The sequence below is a fragment of the Leptodactylus fuscus genome, chromosome 1 (assembly GCF_031893055.1).
Source record: "Leptodactylus fuscus isolate aLepFus1 chromosome 1, aLepFus1.hap2, whole genome shotgun sequence".
Lineage (NCBI taxonomy): Eukaryota > Metazoa > Chordata > Amphibia > Anura > Leptodactylidae > Leptodactylus > Leptodactylus fuscus.
This window is the reverse complement of record NC_134265.1, coordinates 248,935,280-248,959,424: the sequence shown is the minus strand read 5'-3', so window position 1 is coordinate 248,959,424 and position 24,145 is coordinate 248,935,280. Positions and strand designations below refer to the sequence as shown.

The 24,145-nt window shown below is 43.1% G+C and overlaps 1 protein-coding gene across 2 annotated transcripts in view; it reads left to right on the top strand.

Moving 5' to 3' along the window:
• UNC5C (unc-5 netrin receptor C) overlaps positions 1-24,145 on the top strand; it is a 325,165-nt gene that overhangs the window by 239,589 nt on the left and 61,431 nt on the right. For both annotated transcript variants that reach the window (XM_075285567.1, XM_075285559.1), the window contains one exon: positions 22,336-22,516. In XM_075285567.1, the coding sequence (XP_075141668.1) occupies positions 22,336-22,516 (181 nt within the window). The remainder of the gene's footprint in view (positions 1-22,335; positions 22,517-24,145) is intronic.

The following is a 24,145-nucleotide window of genomic DNA, read 5'->3' as shown; positions in this document are numbered from 1 at the left end:
GTAAGATCATGGATAGCTATTCATAGTAAGCCCTGAGGCTTGACAACCATTGAAAGTCAAGCTATCTTTTCTCCTTATGATCCATGCTCGTTCGACCAAGTGACTTGAGTCAATTGGTAGATGTCTCCCAGCAAAACTAGCCATGAAAAACTTGAATCTGTTAAAGCCATATCTGGTAAACTTATGGCATTTAGCAAAAAATGCACTTTAAAAAATTCAGGATGGGCTAATAGTTATTCTGTCATATACAAATAAAGCATACTGGTTCAATGTATAACCAAGTGTCCACTTAAAGGGATTTTACCATTAAAAAAATGTTTTTGTCACGTTGGAATAGCCTTAGGAAAGGCTATTCTTCTCCTACCTTTAGTTGTCTTCTCCAGGCCACCGTTCAGTCAAAATTAAGTTTTCCGTCGATATACAAACAAGTTCTCTGACAGCACTGGGCGCGGTCCCCAGCGCTCAAACAGCACTGGGGGTATCCCCAATGCTGCGAGAGAACTCTTCAGCGCCACCTCCATCTTCTTCTGGAACATCCTCTTCATGCGTCTTCTTCCAGTGCAGGTGGTGAAATTTGTAGGCCTCGGGCAGAGCCGACTGCGCATGCCCACAGGCCACAAGAAAATGGCCGCTTACACATTTTTCTTGTGGCCTACAAGTTTCACTGCCTGCGCCGGAAGAAGATGCATGAAGAGGATGTTCCAGAAGATGATGGAGGCGGCGCAGGAGAGTTCTCTCACAGCATTGGGGACACTCCCAGTGTTGTTTGAGCGCTGGGGCCCGCCCCCAGTGCTGCGAGAGAACTCATTTGCATACTGACGAAAACTGGATTATATACCAAACAGCAAGAAGACATCTAAAGGTAGGAGATGAATAGCCTTTATGTATATTTTAATGAAAAAAAAATGGTATGCTCCATTGGATGCTTTATAATGGAGGCACCACAGGACAGCATATAAAGGGCACACTGGTATCACTCAGTTTTCCGCCATGCAGGCTATTATACCATAGTGTATGTAGAATTAATAAGTCCCTTGTAAGGTATTTACATTAGCATCATGACTTTTTGTTCTATTACAGAGCTATTTGTAATGGATTCCAATGAATCTTATTGGAACCCATTGTCTTATAATGTAGTTTGCCAACACAGAAACCAGTACCAAACGCCATTACCAACCATTATTTATACTGCTATTTTAATATGTTCCGTCTGTTGACCATTCTGTAAACTAAAATCACTCTAAATTGACCAAAAGACAATAATTATCTCAACATTACATAAAATTCACTATACAGAATCAACAGGTCCATAGTAACACACATATAAACCAATGTGCAGCTCTAGTAGTTAGACTGATATATTTCTAGAAACACTTTGTTTAAACAAAGATTATGTGATGCTTCGTAAAAAGAATGAATTGTATATTCTCCGTAAAGATTCATTTTATGTAGGAAAAGCATCTTGTCTGCCTTCCAGTGTTTGACGGGAAAATTGAACAACAAGAATGTACTTAACTGGTGGCAGTTTTATTGGGAGAATAAAACGCCATTGGCAGATGGTAACGCCTTCAAGCAGCCAGTGTCAGGTGGCTCTTGCGTCTAATTGATTATTAATATGACTTCTGTTGGATGTGTTTATTGAGGACAGCTTATGTTTTCTTCCAGTTAGCAGGCTTTTAATTGGAACTTCTGCCTTATATCACCTAAAGGCGTAGCTGCTGCAGAGCCTCCAAGAAATCCCCCAATGGATTTGTACCTGACATATTCTCTTATTGCAGTTATTACAAGTATATTATTATTATATAATAGGACATTGGTTAATGGTAAGATGAATTGGTGTCACGCACATGATTTTTGTAGAAGTTATTGCAACAAAGCCAAAACTAGATCCAGCAGGAAGGAGAAAGTCCATTTTTTATATTTCCCAATCTTTTGGAATCTACTTCTGGCTTTGACTCAAAAAAAAAAACTGCAGAAAAACTGCTCCGAAAAAACTATATGACTCCAGCCTTAATTGTACCATCAGTCACCCTGCTCAATAGACTACGAGTTTAATAAATGTGCCAAAATACTGTATATAAAGGTTATCCCATTTATTTCAAAGTGAAAATCCAACATAGTCAAGAATACAACGCTACTACGTCCTGTTTTAATTGAATGAAACAAAATAGGATTCAACAAGATCAGGAACAAAAGGGGAATTTCCGAAGTCTCCATTGGTTTCATTTGCTCCAGATTTATTCAGTATAGCATGTTGTTTTATAAACTTGGCACATTTATACATTTAACACTTATGCTCTGAGATATCGCTCCATTTTCTATGCCACACACTCAGTGGAATGAGATTGCAACAATTTTTGCAACGTTTTAAAAAGTTGCAGTTGATAAACCTAGAGGGCAGACAGCTAGACAGACTAACCATGCACATTTTCTCACCTTCTTTTCAGAAATGGAGTAATGTAAAAATGCAAAATGTCACACAGTTTCATGCACATGAGCTCAAAAAGCTACCAAATTCTACTTTGCAACTTTTTTTTTCATATACCAGAATACCACAGTACAGTCCGAAGACACATCATCAAGACCTTAGATAGTCTGTAAGGTGAAGGGTTAACCTGCTTAGTAAGCAACCTTAGGTGGGGGATTTGTAAACCACTATATATGCGGAGTTTCTGCCCAAGAAAGGTTAGCGCCCCTTTATTTCTTCAATGCTATTCTGATTTGCGATGACTTTCTTCATATGATGTGTAGAGGCAATGGCTTAGGAAAGAATATTGATTGTAGCTGGGTGAGGGAAGAATATTGATTTGTGCCAAGGGGAAGTTCTTGGAGACATCCAATAGTGTGACCTCACATTGACTGTCTCATTACGCTTCAGTTACACTGGGGCTAAGGCACGCTATTTAAAGAGGACCTTTCACCACCTGGGGCACATGCGGTTTTATATACCACTAGAAAGCCGACAATTTACTGAATTCTGCGCACTGTCGGCTTTCATGATCTGTGCCCCAGGTGAAGAGCTATCGGTGCTGGTACCATAGCTCTCCACCGTCAGAAGGGGATTCCTGACAATCAGTCAGGAACCCCCTTCCTCACAGCAGCGCCTATAGGAACGTTCTTCCCCGCTCTCACAGTACAGCGCTATTGGCGCTACTATGAGGAAGGGTGTTCCTGACTGATTATCAGGGACGCCCATCTGACGGTGAAAAGTTACGGTACCGGCACTGATAGCTCTTCATCTGGGGCACAGATGGTGAAAGCCAACAGTGTGCTGAATTCAGCGCACTGTCGGCTTTCTCGCGGTGTATAAAACCACATGTGCCCCAGGTGGTGAAAGGTCCTCTAGAGCAGACTTTGCCAATGTGGAGTCTGTTCAGTATGGCAGGTCCACATCATTCTGAGGAGTAGTAAGAGTTGTAGATCTAGTCTGTGAGACTGGGAAAGTGTGGTCTGTCTGAGAAAGAGTGACACCCAATAGCTCAAGGAAGTGTGTCTTGGGTGCTTAGGATTGTTGACTATATGTGCAATATCATGTAGGTTCTTATAGCTCTTTTGTCATCTACAATGAAGATAAGTTTTGCTTCCAGTCTTACACAGCGTCTAGTAGTTTCCTTTTTGGCATGACTGCCCTACACAACACTAGCAGTACTGCATGGGGGTATAACAGTTTGGCGTATTGATGATATGCCCTGTATGAACAATGATAAGAACAAATATTACTATCAAATTAGAAGCACGTGTTCTTCAGGAAAATGCCTGTAAGGATTCATAACAATTTATCTATAGACTCTACATGGTCTGGGAATATAATCCATTTTCTATCAGAGGGATTAATAATTTCGTAGATGCTGGGGTTAGTGTTGAAATCTATATGTTGCAGAGCTGAGTTTTTTGGTCTATTTCTATTACTGAAAAGAATTATTTCTCAGATAGTGGTATTCATTTTAAGATACAGATTTATCAAGGTTGACTTGATCAGATTATTAAGGCCTTAATTTGCTCTTTGCATTAGCTCATATTGATATCTTAATGTGTCATATGAAACTTACTATATTGTCCTAAAGAAAAGGTCCCATTTTAGCCCTTTATGATATAATCACTAAACCTGCATTTATTTCCAGAATGGAGATCGCCGCCCTCACCACACATAGTGAAACATCCACTTTGATTGGATAGGTCGCCGGGGGTTTAGTGCTGTCTCCATTCACTTTTGTAGGAGCCCCGAAAATAGCTAAATCGGTGATCTAATCCATAGACAGTTTAATAAAGGACAATTTCAGACACCCGCCACCCTCCACTGCTAAACTGGTTTTAAACCTGAAATCTGTGTTATATCTGTTTCAAGACAAACTGCAGGTCACATGACTCGGATTACATACGTCTATAGAAGCCTATGGAGACGGAAGGAGTGTGAAATTTTGGAGAGACACACAAACAGAGACTACAAGCAGTTATAGGAAACCTGACAGGGTTATTTAGGGCACTAAACTCCCCATAGGTCACTATGGACCAGTGGTTTAGCATCCTAAATTGCCCTATGCTAATGCTTTCTGTGGTCATCAGCTCCTGTACTCCAGGCATCTGCACAGCTCTCCCTAAAGCTAGAGTATTACAGTTTGGGTGCAGTTCACATGCACTGCGCAGATCTGCGCAGGTGCTGAAAGCTCCAGAGATGAGTTGGATGAGATTTTTGGGCTCATAGGTAGGTAAATATAAAGGGGGTTTTTTTTGTTTGTTTTTTTTAATGTGGCCATCAACATAGTTAGAATTAGGGTATTTAGGGCACTTATTCACCATAAAGTTCCCTTTAATGGACTGTTATATAAACTTACTAAGTACTTTACGCATATCAGTAAAGGCCAGTTCTTCTCTGCATGCATCCTGCATTATTCTGGGGCTGGTTATGGGTTAGTGGGAGACAGGGAACAGATTCTCCTCTACTCCAATGAGCTGTGTTTGTCAGCTAGTCTCTACCCACCATTTCAATGAGAACTACAGATAGAGCTTACAGAAGGGAAAACTGCTAAGCAATTACGATATCAAGTCATGTAATGGACAGATACAGTGTTACTTCTTATGTACACACATTGCAGCTTATCCTGAAAAGTCACAACAGAAAGACGTTAAGGTGAGTCTAACTTGATGGGTAGCGTGAACAGCTCCTGACATGTAAGTCTGGCATGTATACATTATTGGACGGTAGTGAATGACCAAAATATCTTCTCTCACTATTCATCTGCTTAAATGATGACATAAGTGCTTCCAAGTTGAGATGTCGAGCGGACAAAGGCTAAAAGCTGGCTAATTGTTACTTTGCACGTCTGCTGCTTCCTATTCATTCTTGACATAGTGAGTATTTTTCTAGGTTTTCTAAGTTGTGATCATTATTTAATGTTGGTGACATGCACAACAGCTTGGAAGTTGTTATCGAAATCACATGCTGTCCAAAGTTGATGACTCACCACTCAGTCATTATGTGCCCCCTCCTCACATATGACTGCATTGGAAGGGTTTATCATATTTCAGCATAGAAAATTCATACTCCATAGACATCGCTAGCTTAGGTAAAAAAAAAAAAAAAACTAGCATCAAATAAACTGCATACCTAAACATTATCAGTGTCTGATAGGTGAGGCAAGGATATATTAATATGTCAGAAATGTTCTGGTTAACATATACAAAACCCATTTTCACAGCTTGATTGACAGTCAATGATAGAATAGCCTTGTAAACGTTGGCCCTTATGCCTTGAATATTAATGAAAAGCGTGTGACATACAGGAGATCTTACTTTACGTGACTTTTATTTCCCAGCAGATATGTGAAACTCACAATGTAAGTTGAAAGATCTAAAATAAAAAGTTTCATAAATATACAATACATGAAAATTGTAGGAATTGTAGGCAGTGCTCAGCTGGAGAATGCATTAGTTCATTCATATCAAACACAAGTCCATTTACAATATTAAGATGAAACCAATGTCTGAACATTTATCCGATAAGTGATAAACCCCTTACCACATGAGCCAGAGCGCAGACCCAACCTGCAAGGTTAGCCATTCATTTGTATTTAGGGTATGGCCAGTGGCACATTTCCCTAACAATCTGAATTTCAGTTTGGCAAATGACCACTACTCTTCCTTAGCAATGCATTTTGGGAGCTGAGATAACAGTGCAAGATATACAGTCCTATGAAAAAGTTTGGGCACCCCTATTAATCTTAATCATTTTTAGTTCTAAATATTTTGGTGTTTGCAACAGCCATTTCAGTTTGATATATCTAATAACTGATGGACACAGTAATATTTCTGGATTGAAATGAGGTTTATTGTACTAACAGAAAATGTGCAATATGTATTAAACCAAAATTTGACCGGTGTAAAAGTATGGGCACCTCAACAGAAAAGTGACATTAAAATTTAGTAGATCCTCCTTTTGCAAAGATAACAGCCTCTAGTTGCTTCCTGTAGCTTTGAATCAGTTCCTGGATCCTGGATGAAGGTATTTTGGACCATTCCTCTTTACAAAACAATTCAAGTTCAGTTAAGTTTGATGGTCGCCGAGCATAGACAGCCCACTCTCAAATGATCTGAAAACAAAGATTGTTCAACATAGTTGTTCAGGGGAAGGATACAAAAAGTTGTCTCAGAGATTTAACCTGTCAATTTCCACTGTGAGGAACATAGTAAGGAAATGGAAGACCACAGGGACAGTTCTTGTTAAGCCCAGAAGTGGCAGGCCAAGAAAAATATAAGAAAGGCAGAGAAGAAGAATGGTGAGAACAGTCAAGGACAATCCACAGACCACCTCCAAAGAGCTGCAGCATCATCTTGCTGCAGATGGTGTCACTGTGCATCGGTCAACAATACAGCGCACTTTGCACAAGGAGAAGCTGTATGGGAGAGTGATGAGAAAGAAGCCGTTTCTGCAAGCACGCCACAAACAGAGTCGCCTGAGGTATGTAAAAGCACATTTGGACAAGGCAGCTTCATTTTGGAAGAAGGTCCTGTGGACTGATGAAACAAAGATTGAGTTGTTTGGTCATACAAAAAGGCATTATGCATGGTGTCCAAAAAATAACAGCATTCCAAGAAAAACACTTGCTACCCACTGTAAAATTTGGTGGAGGTTCCATCATGCTTTGGGGCTGTGGCGCCAATGCCGGCACCGGGAATCTTGTTAAAGTTGAGGGTCGCATGGATTCCACTCAGTATCAGCAGATTCTCGAGAATAATGTCCAAGAATCAGTGACAAAGTTGAAGTTACTCCGGGGATGGATATTTCAGCATGACAATGATCCAAAACACCGCTCCAATTGACTCAGGCATTCATGCAGAGGAACAATTACAATGTTCTGGAATGGCCATCCCAGTCCCCAGACCTGAATATCATTGAACATCTGTGGGATGATTTGAAGCGGGCTGTCCATGCTCGGCGACCATCAAACTTAACTGAACCTGAATTGTTTTGTAAAGAGGAATGGTCCAAAATCCCTTCATCCAGGATCCAGGAACTGATGAAAAGCTACAGGAAGCGACTAGAGGCTGTTATCTTTGCAAAAGGAGGATCTAATAAATATTAATGCCACTTTTCTGTTGAGGTGCCCATACTTTTGCACCAGTCAAATTTTGGTTTAATGCATATTGCAGATTTTCTGTTAGTACAATAAACCTCATTTCAATCCTGAAATATTACTGTGTCCATCAGTTATTAGATATATCAAACTGAAATGGCTGCTGCAAACACCAAAATATTTAGAACTAAAAATGATTAAGATTAATAGGGGTGCCCAAACTTTTTCATAGGACTGTACAAAGCACAGTTAGGCCGTGGAAACGCAGCTGTTTTATTGCAGATTTTGCTGTTTTTTTGAGCAAAAGTCAGGAGTGTATTGAGCAGAAGGGAGAAGTATAAGAGCTTCACATTTATCTCCCATTCCTATCGTAGCCATTCTCGGCTATGGCTCAAAAAAAAACGTAGCAAAATCTGCAACAAAAAAAGCTGGAGACTCAGCCAAAATCTTATCTGAACTCTTAGGGGGCATTCACATGGAGGCTTTTTAACTTATTGATTTCAATGTGCCGCGTGTAAGACGGAACCCATTGAACTCAATGGGATTCTGTTTTTACAGTGCTGTTTCTTCATATGAGTTTTATGGCAAAAACAGCATCACAAAACTCTGTGTGAATGCCCCCTTAGGAGGGTCAGTGAGATTCCTACTTACTCCGCCTACACTCAGTGATTGACAGTCTTCTGTGTCCATACAGTAATACAGAATAAGATGCCTATCACTGCAGGACTCTGTCTGTCCTAGAAGTCCCATCAAGATTTTGTTAGGGGTGACCAGCTTTTGTTAGGGGTGTCCCCACACAAAATAGCAGGAATCCACAGCAGTTACTTCTTGCTATATACCTTAAAAGCAGCTTTTATTAGGGGTGTCCCCCCAAAAAAATAGCAGCAATCCACAGCAGTTACTTCTTGCTATATATGTTCCAACCAGGTTTTATTAGGGTTTCCCCCCACAAAATAGCAGGAATCCATAGCAGTTATTTCTTGCTATATACGTTCCAAAGAGCTTTTATTAGGGGTGTCCCCCCACAAAATAGCAAGAATACAGAGAAGTTAGTTCTTGCTATATATACGTGTAAACCAGCTTTTCAGGCAATGTGTAACCCCAAAACAGGGATACAGAGCAATTAGGTCCGGCTGTGTACGCTCAATCCAGATATCCAGGGTGTGTACCCCCAAAACCTAGGTGGGAGACACTGAAATTCAGTCAGGCTATGTACGCTCAATCCAGATATCCAGGGTGTGTACCCCCAAAACCTAGGTGGGAGACACTGAAATTCAGTCAGGCTATAGACACTCAATCCAGATATCCAGGGTGTGTACCCCCAAAAACTAGGTGGGGCACACCGAAATTCAGTCAGGCTATGTACACTCAATCCAGATATCCAGAGTGTGTACCCCCAAAACCTAGGTGGGAGACACTGAAATTCAGTCAGGCTATGTACACTCAATCCAGATATCCAGAGTGTGTACCCCCAAAACCTAGGAGGGAGACACCGAAATTCAGTCAGGCTATGTACGCTCAATCCAGATATCCACGTTGTGTACCCCCCAAAACCTAGGTGGTATACACAGAAATTTAGTCAGGCTATGTACGCTGAATCCAATTTTTAAGGGTCTACCCCTCAAAGCTAAGTGGGAGACAGCTGTTCCTTCAGTCAGGCCATGTATGGTCAAACCTGTTTTTAATGCTGTACCCCCCAAAGCTAAGTGGTTCAGTCACACTGCCATCTGGTGAAGGAAGGCCTAGGTATCCAGAAGCATAAACGCCAACATCTCCAGGGCCAGCAGTTTTTAGATGAGGACGTTATAGGCTTGGGCATGTGGGTGGCTTGCGCTGTACTTCTGCCTGCAATGAAACGCCTGGGAGATGGGGAGTGGCTGGGAAGAGGCGCATGATGGTACAGGTCAATAGGGCGGATGAGGGTGAACTCCCCAATGTGTCAGAGACAGATGTGTAGGTGTCCAGTCTGGTGGTCTGGACTGCAGCACCAGCACTGTAAACAGGGGAAGAGGCAGTGTCGGCAAAGCCAGGAGACGATTGTCCTGTGTTTGCTCTCTCCCAGGGCTTTCCTTCCAAATGACAGCGCATGCAAAAGGTGGTAAGGTTGCTCTTTTCAGAGCCCCTACTCAGTTTAGACTTGCAAAGTTTGCAAACCGCACAAAATTTGTCACATAACTGGTGACACTAGGCACCTCAGTGGCGGTAGTTTGGCCATGGGGTGCCGCTAGCCTCCTGTGTGACAATGAAATCATCTGCCACTTCATCATCCTCCTCTTCCTCCATCAATATATGCTGTGAAGCGGACAGGAGTGTGCACTGACTATTCTGCTGGAATGGTTCTGCTCCTATGCCCGACTACTCAGCGTACAATGCGTTATCCCTGATGTGAATGAGGGATTCTTGCATCACACACAGGAGCGGAATTGTTAAAATCAGTAATGCATCATCAAAGCTAACCCTCTTGGTGGACTCCTCAAAGATACGGAGAGATCTCGCATAAGTCTGGCAACATGGGCAAGTTTTGCATGAATGATTAGTACATGGAAAATCTTTGGCCTTGCTGCCTCTGGACATGCATCTGTCTCTAGCCACCATTTTTCCTGCTTAGCTCGCCTCCACATCTACACTGCTTTTCTCGCTATACATCACCTCTGTCCATGCCTCTGCCTGTAGCCACCTTTTTTGCTGCAAAGTCTGCCTCCATATTTACATATCATTTGTGCAATTTTTTTCCTCTCCTGTACCAGAACAAACGATGAGATTTTTAACTTATTCCGGGGGTCGAGGATTGCAAAAATCCATTATTGTTTGCTCTCCATGATGTGAACTATGCCTTTGTCTCTTGAAAAGCAACCTAACATGAAGTCAGCCATGTGTGCCAGTGTTTTACTTGGCATGACTTATAATGAGCTTCTAACCAGTACAGTTGGGGGAATCAGGGTGGATTCAGCCTCTATCCAGAAGAGTTTGGGGGCATTAGTGTGAATTGAACCTAGTAGGAGCAGAACTGTGCAACGCTGATGGTGGAAGAGTATGAGGAGGAGTAAGAATTGTAGAGGGTGAGAACACATATCAAACTTCATGTCAGGGTGCTTGACACTGCTGGCCCTGAAAATTATGGGTCTATCCAGTGGCTGTTCATTTTGATCAGCGTCAGCCGGTCAGAACTGTCAGCTGACAGCTGGCTGTGCTTATCCGTGATGATGCCACCGGCTGGGCTGAAGAGATTTTCTGATAGCACGCTGGTGTCAAGGCAGGAAATGACCTCCAATGCATAGAGCGCAAGTTCCAGCCACAAATCCAACTTGGAGACCCACTAAATGTAGGGTGCAGAGGGATCGGAGAGGACAGGGCTGGGATCGGCCAGGTACTCCCACAACATGCGCCTATACTTGTCCCTCCTGGTGACACTAGGCCCCTCAGTGGCAGTAGTTTGGCCAGGGGGTGCCATTAATGTGTCCCAGACCTTGGAGAGTGTGTGTTAGGACTGTGCGGCAACTGCGGCCGAGGGGTCGGGTCGCAGCCCGTCTCTCTGCGGTAGCGTATTGCCGCCTGTCACTTCACCCTTGTGTCGGCAATCAGGTTTATCAAGGGTTAAACCCTCTTGCAGCCGGCGGGTGTGGTCAGGCTGTGATTGACAGTTGTATCAACCAATCACCTCCGCCTTGGGCAGCTGGCTTGGCCGAAAGTGGACCGCCCTTTCCCTTTATAAGGAGGGAGGTTCCTCAGCCCGCTGCCTTAATGTCAATTCACAAATGCACTGCGTGTGCTCAGGATAGCTAGCTAGCTAGTTAGAAACTTTGTTAGGCAGTATTGCAGTTCAGGTAGAACTCTATTTCCTAAAAAAGGAAAAATACTTTAGTTGGTAGCTGCTTGGTGTGCATCAGGAAGCCACTGTGTGCACACTAGCTATTGTGGACAGTCTAGCACCAAAGTGCTGTCTAGACTGAGTCCTTGTGCGGCTGCTTGGACCTACACAGGCTGCTGTGATTGTACAGAGCGAACTAGGGTGTGTAGAGGGCTGGCAGTGACGTCTAACTGTCAGACCCAGTTCACACCAGGGCGCTTCTGTGGTCCAGAGCCCAGCGGGCTCCTTTGGGTTTCTTTTGTTAGTTTTTTTTAATAAACCCAGCAAACCATAACAGTACATTAAGGACAGAGCCCCGCCGCATAATGGATTCCCATGCTCATTTGGCGAATCTGGTGAGCAGCCTGAATACCCGCCTAGCCACAGTAGAGCGTCTGCTGCAGCAGTCTCCACCAGCTGCCTCCAGTGACATTTCCACACTGTCACAAACTTTAGTTCAGGCTATGGCTCAACTAGTGTGTAATCTGCCGACTCCTGCAGCGTCACCGTGTCCTCTCTTACCGCCGGAACGGTATGCAGGTGATCCGAGCGGTTGTAGGGGATTTATTCACCAGTGCACCACATATATTGAGGCATGTCCCAGCCTCTTCCCTGAAGAGAAAGCTAAGGTGGCCTTTGTAGTTTCGCTGCTTCCGGAAGAGCTTTGACCTGGGTCACCCCTTGAAGGAACGGGGCGCGGCAGAGTTGGCTACACTAACCTCCCTGCTTGAAGCACTTCGTTTGGTGTTTCATGGCCCTGTGCCCCAGTCCACCTATGCATCTCAGCTCTTGCGGTTGCGACAAGGGAAAAACTCGGTCGCTAATTTTGCCATCGGGTTTTGAACCTTAGCTTCCGAACTGGACTGGCCAGACAAAGTTTTACTGGCTATTTTTCGGGAAGGTTTGTCCTCACACATAAAGGACGAATTAGCAGGCAGGAAACCGTCTGCCTCTCTCGCCTCCCTTATCAACACGGCAACACGTGTTGATATACAATTATCTGATAGAAGAGTGGAACGGGAGGTTGAATATAACCTAGGGCCCAAGGGGGGGGTCTCTAAGCCCGTTGTTGCCCTGCCAGTTGAGGGGTCCACGGAACCCATGGACACCTCTCAAGTTTTCCCTTCTGGTGGCAGCAGAAGGAAAGCTAAGGGGGTGGTCTGTTTCTGTTGTAACCAACCAGGGCACACTGCCCCTCAATGCTCTAAACCACCGGGAAACGAGTCTGTCCAGTACCTATCAAGGGGGGGGTTACTGGGCACGCTAAAGCCCCTTACTCGTATCCGGTTCCCAGTAGCCCTTAGGCTTGAGAATGGGTGGGTCAATATTAGGGCATTTGTTGATTCTGGGGCCATGGGGAACTTTATTTCAGAAAAATTCGCCCAGGAACATGCCATTCCTATGAGGGCACTTGAGACCCCCATTGACATAACGGTGGTCGACGGGTCACTAATCCACTCACGGATCCGTTTTGAGACTCCGCCTATTTTTCTACAAAGCGGAGCACTACATACCGAGCAGCTCTCCTTTCACGTTATAGAGGGTTTAGCTGATGCGGTATTGTTAGGTCTCCCCTGGCTTCGCCGGCATTCCCCAGTTATAGACTGGAGGCAGGGGGAGATCATTAGTTGGAGTCCGGAGTGCCAGGAGATATGTATGATACCAGTACAGCCAGCCGTCTCTCCAGTGTTGCCTCCGGAACTGGAAGGCTTGCCCCCTCAATATGCAGGGTTTGCAGACGTTTTTTCCAAAAAGGCAGCTGAAACTCTGCCAGAACACAGATCTTACGACTGCGCCATAGATCTGTTGCCAGGGGCTACGCCACCTCGGGGCAGGGTTTACCCTCTCTCCCTTCCCGAGACTCAGGCGATGTCTGATTATATTAAGGAGAATCTTGAAAGGGGATTCATACGAAAATCCTCGTCTCCCGCAGGCGCGGGCTTCTTCTTTGTAGAGAAGAAAGATGGCTCCCTTCGCCCGTGCATAGATTACCGTGGTCTAAATGCCATCACAGTGAAAAATAGGTACCCCCTGCCCCTCATTGCTGAACTATTTGATCGGTTCAAGGGGGCCACCATTTTTACCAAATTAGACCTACGGGGGGCGTATAATTTGATACGTATACGCAAGGGAGATGAATGGAAGACTGCGTTCAACACCAGGGACGGTCATTACGAATACCTAGTCATGCCTTTCGGCCTGGCCAATGCCCCCGCAGTTTTCCAGTCATTTGTAAACGACATCTTCCGTGACCTCCTGCAGACCTCAGTGGTGGTATACTTGGATGATATTCTTATTTTTTCATCTAATATGACTGACCACCGGCGAACAGTGCGCATGGTCCTTTCGCGCCTGCGTGACAATCGGCTTTACGCAAAGCTAGAAAAATGTCTGTTTGAGCAGGAGAGACTGCCATTTCTGGGGTATATTGTGTCAGGCGAAGGCCTCCAAATGGATCCTCAGAAGCATGAGGCAATCCTCAAATGGCCGAAGCCTCAAACTCTAAAGGCAGTTCAGAGGTTCTTGGGTTTTGCAAACTATTACAGACAGTTCATTCCACACTTCTCCACACTAGTAGCCCCTCTTTCGGCTCTCACCAAAAAGGGAGCTAGCCCTAATAATTGGACTCCCGCAGTAGAACAGGCCTTCTCCATGCTAAAGCAGCGATTTGTAGAAGCGCCCGTTTTACACCGACCAGACGTGTCTAGACCTTTCTGTCTGGAGGTGGATGCGTCTTCCGTGGGAGCAGGGGCTATGCTGTTCCAGAGGAACAGCGTTGGGAAAAAGGTCACATGTGCCTTCTTTTCCAAACTCTTTTCCTCAGCAGAGAGGAATTATTCAATTGGTGACCGTGAACTCCTAGCAATAAAATTGGCATTAGAGGAGTGGCGCCATCTTCTGGAGGGGGCTGCACATCCTGTGCACATTTTCACGGATCACAAAAACCTTACCTATATTCAGTCTGCACAGAGACTGAATGCTCGCCAGGCGCGATGGGCACTTTTCTTTTCTCGCTTTAATTTTGTGTTACATTATGTACCTGGGGAGAAAAATTTGCGGGCAGATGCTCTGTCCCGCTCCTTTGTCAAACCTGATGAGGAGGAATCTGAGGCCAGACTAATCATTCCCTCTGAAAAACAACTGGTGGTCAACCCAGTGAATCTAACTCGGGTGCCACCTGGGAAGACTCTGGTCCCTCTCTCACAGCGACAAGAAGTGTTGTCGTGGGGACATGCGTCCTGTGTCGGAGGACACTTTGGTCTCCGGCGCACCAGGGAGTTGATCTCCCGGCACTACTATTGGCCCTCTCTTTCTAAAGATGTGCAGGCCTTTGTGCGAGCTTGTGACATTTGCGCTCACAACAAGCCCTCACGCCAGCATCCAGCTGGTCTACTGCACCCTCTCCCTATACCAGAATCACCTTGGCAAATCGTGGGTATGGATTTTGTCACAGACCTGCCAACGTCATCAGGCAGGAAGGTAATTTGGGTGGTGACTGATCATTTTACCAAAATAACTATCTTAGTGGCGTTACCAGGGCTGCCTTCTGCCAAGGAGTTGGCACGTCTTTTTATTAGGCATGTCTTTCGGATTCACGGTATGCCAGAAAAGATAGTTTCTGATCGAGGGTCGCAGTTCACGGCACATTTTTGGAGGGCACTGTGCCAGTTGATGTGCGTGGAGTTATGCCTGTCGTCGTCCTACCATCCCCAGTCTAATGGTCTGGTGGAGAGGATGAACCAGACTATGGAGACCTACTTGCGTCACTTTGTCTCCTCCCGCCATGACGATTGGGTGGAGCTGTTGCCATGGGCAGAGTTTGCACTTAACAATGCGGTGGCTGACTCCACGGAGAAAACGCCATTCTTTATGCTGTATGGTCGTCATCCGCGCATCCCTCTGCCCATCCCGGTGATCTCTGACGTGCCGGCTGTGGCCGATTGGGCCGCGCGCGCCAGAGAGGTGTGGGATCAGGCGCAGGTCTCCATGAGTCGAGCCAAGGACAGAATGAGGGCGACAGCTAACGTTAGACGCAGGCCTGGGATGGAATTGTCCTCGGGGGATCGTGTCTGGCTCTCTTCCCGCCATCTCCGTCTCCGGGTTCCTTCACTGCGGTTTGCTCCGCGGTTTGTGGGTCCGTTTAAAGTCCTGTCCCAGGTAAATCAGGTGACATACAAACTGCAGCTACCCAGGTCTTGGCGAATTAACAACTCCTTCCATATCTCTCTCCTAAAACCTCTGGTCCTAACCCAGTATTCTAGGCGCCTTCCAGAGGAGTCGGAATCGCCTCAGGATGATTTTGAGGTCAAAGAGATAATGGATGCCAAGACTATTCGTGGTAGACTGTTTTACCTGATTGACTGGGCAGGTTATGGTCCAGAGGACCGCACTTGGGAACCTGCAGATCAGGTTCACGCTCCACGACTTGTGGCGCAATTTGAACGGAACCGGAGACGCATGGCGTCGATGCGCCGTGGAGGGGGGGGTAGTGTTAGGACTGTGCGGCAACTGCGGCCGAGGGGTCGGGTCGCAGCCCGTCTCTCTGCGGTAGCGTATTGCCGCCTGTCACTTCACCCTTGTGTCGGCAATCAGGTTTATCAAGGGTTAAACCCTCTTGCAGCCGGAGGGTGTGGTCAGGCTGTGATTGACAGTTGTATCAACCAATCACCTCCGCCTTGGGCAGCTGGCTTGGCCGAAAGTGGACCGCCCTTTCCCTTTATAAGGAGGGAGGTTCCTCAGCCCGCTGCCTTAATGTCAATTCACAAATGCACTGCGTGTGCTCAGGATAGCTAGCTAGCTAGTTAGAAACTTTGTTAGGCAGTATTGCAGTTCAGGTAGAACTCTATTTCCTAAAAAAGGAAAAATACTTTAGTTGGTAGCTGCTTGGTGTGCATCAGGAAGCCACTGTGTGCACACTAGCTATTGTGGACAGTCTAGCACCAAAGTGCTGTCTAGACTGAGTCCTTGTGCGGCTGCTCGGACCTACACAGGCTGCTGTGATTGTACAGAGCGAACTAGGGTGTGTAGAGGGCTGGCAGTGACGTCTAACTGTCAGACCCAGTTCACACCAGGGCGCTTCTGTGGTCCAGAGCCCAGCGGGCTCCTTTGGGTTTCTTTTGTTAGTTTTTTTTAATAAACCCAGCAAACCATAACAGTGTGCCCCTGGTGGGTGTGGACCAGATGGCAGTTGTTAGCCTGTTGGAGGAATTAGTCTGGCAACATGGGTGAGTTTTGCATGAGTGGCTAGTACACGGAAAATCTTTGGCCTTGCTGCCTCTGGACATGCCTCTGCCTCTAGCCACCTTTTTTGCTGCTGCGCTTGCATCCACATCTACACTGCTTTCAGTGTGCTGTCTGTCCCCCAAGCTGATGAGCTTCAGCACGGCCTGCTGACATCTCCCCACGCCAGTGTTGCAGCGTTTCCAGTTCATAGCTGGGGTCGATTTAATGGTGGAGGAGGAGGAGGGTGGTGTTTCAGAACTCCTGCCAGCCTCAACTACATTCATCCGGTGTGCTGTGATGGAGATGTAGCATCCCTGGCCACATGCACTTGTCCACGCATCAGTGGTCAAGTGGAACTTTGTGCAAAGCGCAGAACTTAGGGCCTGCCTGATGTTACGGGACACGTGCTGGTACAAGGCTCAACTCACCCTAAGGGCCAAAAACACTGCTGGTGAATTTTGTTCAGTTCCAAAGGACTCTGTGTTTAGATTTGGCTCAGTCGCAGCTCCAGAACATGCCTTTGAAGGCACAGTTTCCTTTAGTGGCTCCATCTCAGCAGGATGATGATGGTGAAGCTTGGTTAAATCTGGTGTCGGAAGGGAAAGTGGTTTCTGATCTACATCTAAAGTACTGCAGCATGTTGTTTGGACTATTAACACTTGATCAGAACCCTGTAGAGGTAATGTAGAGTCCCATATTAGAGGACCATTACTGGTAGTAGTGGTTACAGCCAATTCTCCACCTTTGCGGTCCTCTAAATAAAAGTTACCCCGAAGACTTGATGCCATAATGTTATCAATTTCCCAATCAAAATCAAGGTCAATGTCTGGGTCCTCAGTCCAATCCACTGCATCAATCCAAAACAATGAGAGTGATGGTTCTGGAACCACTGTTTTAGGGGCTAAGAATTTTAAAGGGGTTAACACTCTGCTGGTGCAAGGCTGGAGTCACCTGAAGGGCCTCAATCTCTGCAGGTAACTCAGCTTAAGGGCCTCTAACTTAATTTGGAAGGGCTCACGTTAAGGGCCATAAAAGTGAATTTTGGAAGGTCTTACCACATCACACACACACACACACACACACATCCACAATGACAGTTCAGGGTGGGTACTGTTGGATTTCCCATTGTCTATTATGTCTGTGGTTGTCATGGGCAACGTGATTTAAAGGGGTGCTTGGTAATGTTTCTTTAGCTTAAATTTGGGTTTCTGTCCATCCATTTGGGGAATAAAGAAGGTTTCCAGGTATTTTCCCACTTTGATAGAGTTTTATTTGAGTGTGGAAAGTGTGTAGTTGATAGGCTGTGATGGTGGGGTAAAACTGTAACTTGGGCTTGTTAGATGCCCCCAGACATGCTTCCCCTACTGTCCCAGTTGCATTGCAGAGGTGTTGTCATCATTTGCTGAGGTGTCATAGTGAACTTGGTGACCCTCCTGAGTTGAATGGTGGGTTACCCTGAAACGAAGCATTTTTCCCCATAGATTATAATGGGGTTCGATATTCGTTCGAATAGTCGAATATTGAGCGGCTATTCGAAACGAATAACAAATATCGAATATTTTACTGTTCGCTCATCTCTATTCAGGAACACAATACTGATACCAAACATTATATTACAGGACTTCATGCTATCTTTTCTGATTATTGCAATAATTCTATAGATATTCATAAAGGGACTCATACATACATTAGTTGGTGGGAATTTTGTCTAGTGGGTCAGTCATGTCCATTGTATAAAATTTTCACCTGCAACCTAAAACATGAAGTGGAATAATCCATATTCCAGACATATCCTCTGAAGCATTGGTTCCATTATCACTCCTTAATAGACATTTAAGTGACTGTCTGTAAGAAGTGATAATGGATATCACACTTAAATGGAATATTCCACATTGTTTCTATAGGATGTGATCCCAGAGAGACAAGAGGTGCAAATTCCGCTTTGTGTTTGGAAAAAAAAAAGACAGGCATAGCTTGAGAAGATGAAGAATTATTTGTTTATGTAAATCCATCTTGTGGCCGCTGTAGTATTGCTTATTCATGTGGTATACTGTGAGAGAATGTAATGTTATCTGTCTTCATATACTGTAGCGTTGACTTCCTGGTAGATTTGGCATAGATAAGAACAAGTTACTTGGCAGTGTGTCAATAATGTAATGAACTTTTTTGCTTTGCGCTATATTTGCTTCTACCTTTCACGGATGACTCCGTTTTGGGCATGAGAAATCTCTTAAATTAGAACACCTTGCCCTGACAATATGTGAATAGATAACAGCCATCTTCCCCGCACTGCAGTTAGCGCCTGCTGGAAGACAACTACTGAAATTTGGTTTTGATTGCATTTGGATCTGGCTGCTTTTCAATAACTTTATTGGTCAAATTGAAGAGCGCGTACAGAGACAGACAAGTGTGGTGACAAGTGCCATCTCTGTATTACATGAAGAACTGTTTCAATTAACATTAATGTAGGAAATGAAACTCTGTAATTACTCCGACAATCCTACAGGTCTCTGTTTCTAAACACGGGGTGTCTGCCAAAAGTGCTCAACTTCAAGATGACATTAGCTTGGCGTGGCGGCGTTTACATCTGATAATTGCTGTGCTATGGCTCTTCTCATTCCTATAATCACTTGTTTGATTAATGTATCCGTACGCCTTTATTTATGTCATCAGATTCGGCTCTGGATTGCTTTTATTCTCCTTTTTTCCTCTTGTTTCAATGCAGCGATTGTACATGTCCTAGGGCTATATAGACCCAGTGTAGACAGTTAGCTGCCGCTTCCTCTCCTCTTAGTTACTTACGCTTATATAACACTTCATTTTCGTGGCATGTGGCAGTTTTCCTTTGTTAATTGGAACAAATGTGCCAATTATGGAGATTCATCTCTTGATACCAATCAATGAATAATTAGACATAACACATCTGTCTCTGAATGGAGGAAGGAGGTGAGTGCAGACAAATGTACTTGGAACAACTGTGTGAAATTTGTGCTTGTGTACCCAGCGTTTGCCAAAGAAGCACACTGGGTACTGTTCATCCCACGTATTTTGATGGATTTAATGAGAATGTCTTGTCTTGCTTAAGCTATGCTATTTTTCTCATTGCAAAGCAATATTAAAGGGAAATGTCACCATGTTCTCACCTATGAAATAGACATGGCAGAGTGGACCGATTTAGCACATAATGCAATGGGTTCTATGTTTTGATTCTGTACTCTGCTAATGCCACTGACAAGAGGAGATTACTCTTGTCACAGCACTACTTAGGGAGCGTTCACACTTGCGGCCTGTCGGGTCTCTGTCCTATTTCCCGTGGAAACTGGGCAGGGGACGACTTCCCGGCAATCATTTTTAAATCCCATTCATTTGAATGAAAAGTTAAAGCAAACCGCCAGTGACTGTATGCAGCCTCTCCACGGCGAAAGTGGGGGGTTTTTTTGAACGAACTAAAAATCCTGCATGTCCGACTTTGTGTCCATGCAAAAAAAAAAAATGGTTTCCCTGCGGAGAGGCTACATACGGACAACGGTGACGGATGGACACAGGCGTAAGTGTGAACGCCTCTTTAATGTGCGATTGGTAGAAAACTTATATAACCAGAAGACTGATAATGCTGTTTTTCTGGAACTACTTCAGGGTATAACTAACATAGGCAGTGGCAAAGTATCTAGGTCTCTGATATACCTGTGGCAAAGACTTTATATGATATAAAAATGGTAACATCCATCATTTGGTAACAGACCACTATAGAGGTATGTGAACCTTGGTTAAGGACTCCAATTTCTCATATTAGCAGTACAAACAATATCACAATATGCTAGCAAAACATTTTACAATCTGCCTTTCATCCACCCACACACACCTAGACACATGTAGGATAGCCAATATATCAACTATATGATAACGTGTCACAAAATCATGTTGTTATTAGAAAAAGTGCTTAGTTAGTAATTCACATACAGTATCTGGATCTGTCCAGCCATGAGGACACATAAGGAAGGACACAACTGTACTGCTATACGTTTATTTTCACAAGGGTGAAAGTTGTATGTTTTTCTGATAAATAAAAGATGAATATCCTCATTTACATTGGTGACATTGGTAAATTATATATTGACATCATGCCATATTGATATCATGACTATGTTGTGACTCAACATGTAAATTTTCTTACTTGCTAATTTAGAAACTTTTGTATGGCAGTTTTTTGTTATATAGCCTTTGATAAATTGCCCTATAAATGCCCTATAGTGTGAAAGCGATTGCCCTATAGTGAGAATACCTTTCTTGTGGTAAAGTGCAATTTGGCAGTAGAGCAAATCAGCTTTCAATGAGTTGTGCATTTATCTGGGGCATGACTGTGCCAGTCAGAGCATGGGCTCACTATGCCTCTAACCATCCTATAACAGCATATAAGTGGTTTAGAAGAGATTTTGGTGGTGGTAGACTCACTTTGAACTTGATCAAGTGTTTTACAATTATTATGGCAGGTAATGGCTCATGTCAATTGTAGAAAAAGCTGGAAACTTCTCTAAATAGTAGAAAAGGGTAATGGAATCCAAAATATAAAATGTCTCTACTATGTGATGAGTAAACCCAGCCTTAGGCCTGGTTCACTTCTGCGTTCAGTATTCCGTTTAGGGAGTCCACTTGGGTCCCCAAATGGAATACCGAATGCATTAAAAAGTGGTGAGCAATGAAAGCACACAGATCCCATACAATATAAAGGGGTCCGTGTGTTTTCCGCATGAGTCATACGGAGAGAAAACTGCAGACACCATGCAGAAAATTTACGGACCCGCTATAGTCTGAGTCTGTGTGCTTTCATTGCTCACCACTTTTTAATGGGTTCGGTATTCCGTTCGGGGGGGGGGGGGTCCCCAAATGGACTCCCCGTACAGAATACCGAATGCAGATGTGAACCAGGCCTTACATATTAGTTTGCTGTAGGGAATATATCTATATTGTGACTGTTTATAGCATAGACTAACTTCTGGTGACAGTCTACACTAGTTTACATATAGAAGGCTTTACTTACACATTAAACTAATTGAGCTGATGTTATTTTTTCCCGTGCTGCCTTTGAAGTATACATAATACAGCAGAAAACTCTCTGTGAAGTACAAGAAATAAAACCTGGATGAATGTTCTCATTAGACAAGTGAACATCCTGCTTGCTCCTTCCTTGTTTTTATTTCACTTGCACTTTAGATTAATAGTTTCATCTATTGCTAATACTAAAACATTCTATTTAGGATGCAATTTACATAGATAGAACCTTTCCAGATAGCGGCTGATGTGTCACACAGCTCAGCAGATAATACATAAAATTAACCAATTTACGGAAGGCAGAGCTATTTATTTATGACTCGGGAGCTTTGCATCTATTTGTTCTGCCTTTATTTGTGCTGCTAGTATCAATCTACTTCAGGACATTGGCCTATTATTAATGGCTTATGACAAGACTGAAGAAGTCATTTATAGATTTTTGCTCACCAGTGCGCTCTTGGCCACCGCACTGAGCCGAAAGCTGTTCAGCTCTGCAATTACATGCACAGTGATCATTAAATTGTTTCCAAAATATAATATTCTTGCAAAGTGAAAAATGTGCAATAGAACGGTTTCATTTACTGATATAAGTTTTGATGGAAATGCCAAGTAGACAATAATATATTCAAATGCATTCTTTTATAGGTGGAATGGTTGAAAAATGAGGATATCATTGATCCTGTAGAAGATCGGAATTTCTACATCACAATTGATCATAACCTCATCATCAAACAAGCACGGCTTTCAGACACTGCCAATTATACATGCGTTGCCAAAAATATTGTGGCCAAGAGAAGAAGTACAACAGCAACTGTAATTGTATATGGTAAGGCATTGATGAATTTCTCAAAACGAATATCTAGAGGTGTCTAGACATTGTATGAGCTGTTCAGAATATCTATAGGAATATAGAGCTGTAGATGAAACATTAAATCTTTAGGATTCATAAATCTTTAGGGTGAACCATTAAGGTTCATTTATAAGCAAAATATTTATGGCCTTGGAGCATGCACCCTGTGAATATGCACTAATATAGACGGACACATACTGAGCCAAAACATATAAATCCTTAACCACACCAAGCATAAAAATGAACAACGATGATGATGGTGATGATGATGATAATAATAATAATAATAATAATAATAATAATAATATTTTTTTTCAAGTACAATACTGATGAGTCATTGTTTTATATTAATTATTATCTGTTAACTACTTATGTGTCATTTTATTTTTCTACTTAACAATAATAATGATGATGATGATAATAATAATAATAATAATAATAATAATAATAATAATAATAATAAATTTGTTTATATACAACTTCATCAAATAAAATAATGACATGTCATTGACTTTTTTAAATATTATCTGTTTATTAACTACTTTATATGCCATTTTATTTGTATTCTTATTAATCATCAATCTCTTTATACTGTATATGACTTTCCATCAAATACAGCATTATTATTTCTCTGACTGATGTGTTATTGAGTTAAATTCATTGTTATCTGTTTATTAACTATTTTATATGTAATTTTATTGTTGTTGTTGTTGTTATTATTATTATTAATAGTAACAATTAGGAATTACCTAAAGACAGCAAGCCCTATTAACCTTAGGATATGTTCACATGAAATAAAATACATGTTGGAAAAATCTTATGTTTATTTTTAGCCATATCCACAGCAGAAATCCAAGATTGACTGTCAAATTTCTGCTATGGTTTTACAGTTAACAATGTCAATCCTCCTGCCTATTCTATACAGGTTTATGACTACACCTTGTAGCTACTCACCACTGTTTTCACTCTATGAAGAATTGATGTGTTATTCTTTATTCTTCAACTCTGAACTCAAATCAGAATGCACTAAAATGAGAATATAAACCATTATGGCCTGAATTTAATGATAGATAGAGTTATAGATTTATCACAGTGACTGATGCCGGATAGTAAATCTGGAGTATCTTTAGCCTGTCTACTTTACATTTATACCACTTTTTTTTTGGCTTGGTTGAGTCAGGTCATTTCAACACTATTTTGGTACCTAATGGTGTATTTACGCCATACCCCTTCTTCTGAGAATCCGCACCCATATGTCTAGAATGTCCAAAAGTTTTCGTAAAACTAGACACACATGATACACCAAAGAAGCTCCACGTAGCCCTAAAGGTGTAAAATAGATGCACCATGTTTATGCTACTATCTAGTCATAACTGGGGTTGAGCCGATCTTGAGATTTCAGGATCGTTTTTAAAATCCGATTTCTGTTCATTTTCCATTTGATCCCGATCTCAATTCCGATCCCAATGCAAGTCAATGTGATTTTTTTAATAATCGAAGATCGGATTTTAAAAACGAGCCTATTCACTACACAGTATGGAGTCTAGAAATTGAATGCTTTAATTGTTAGACTCCACACTGTGTAGTGATTAAAAAATTCCCCAG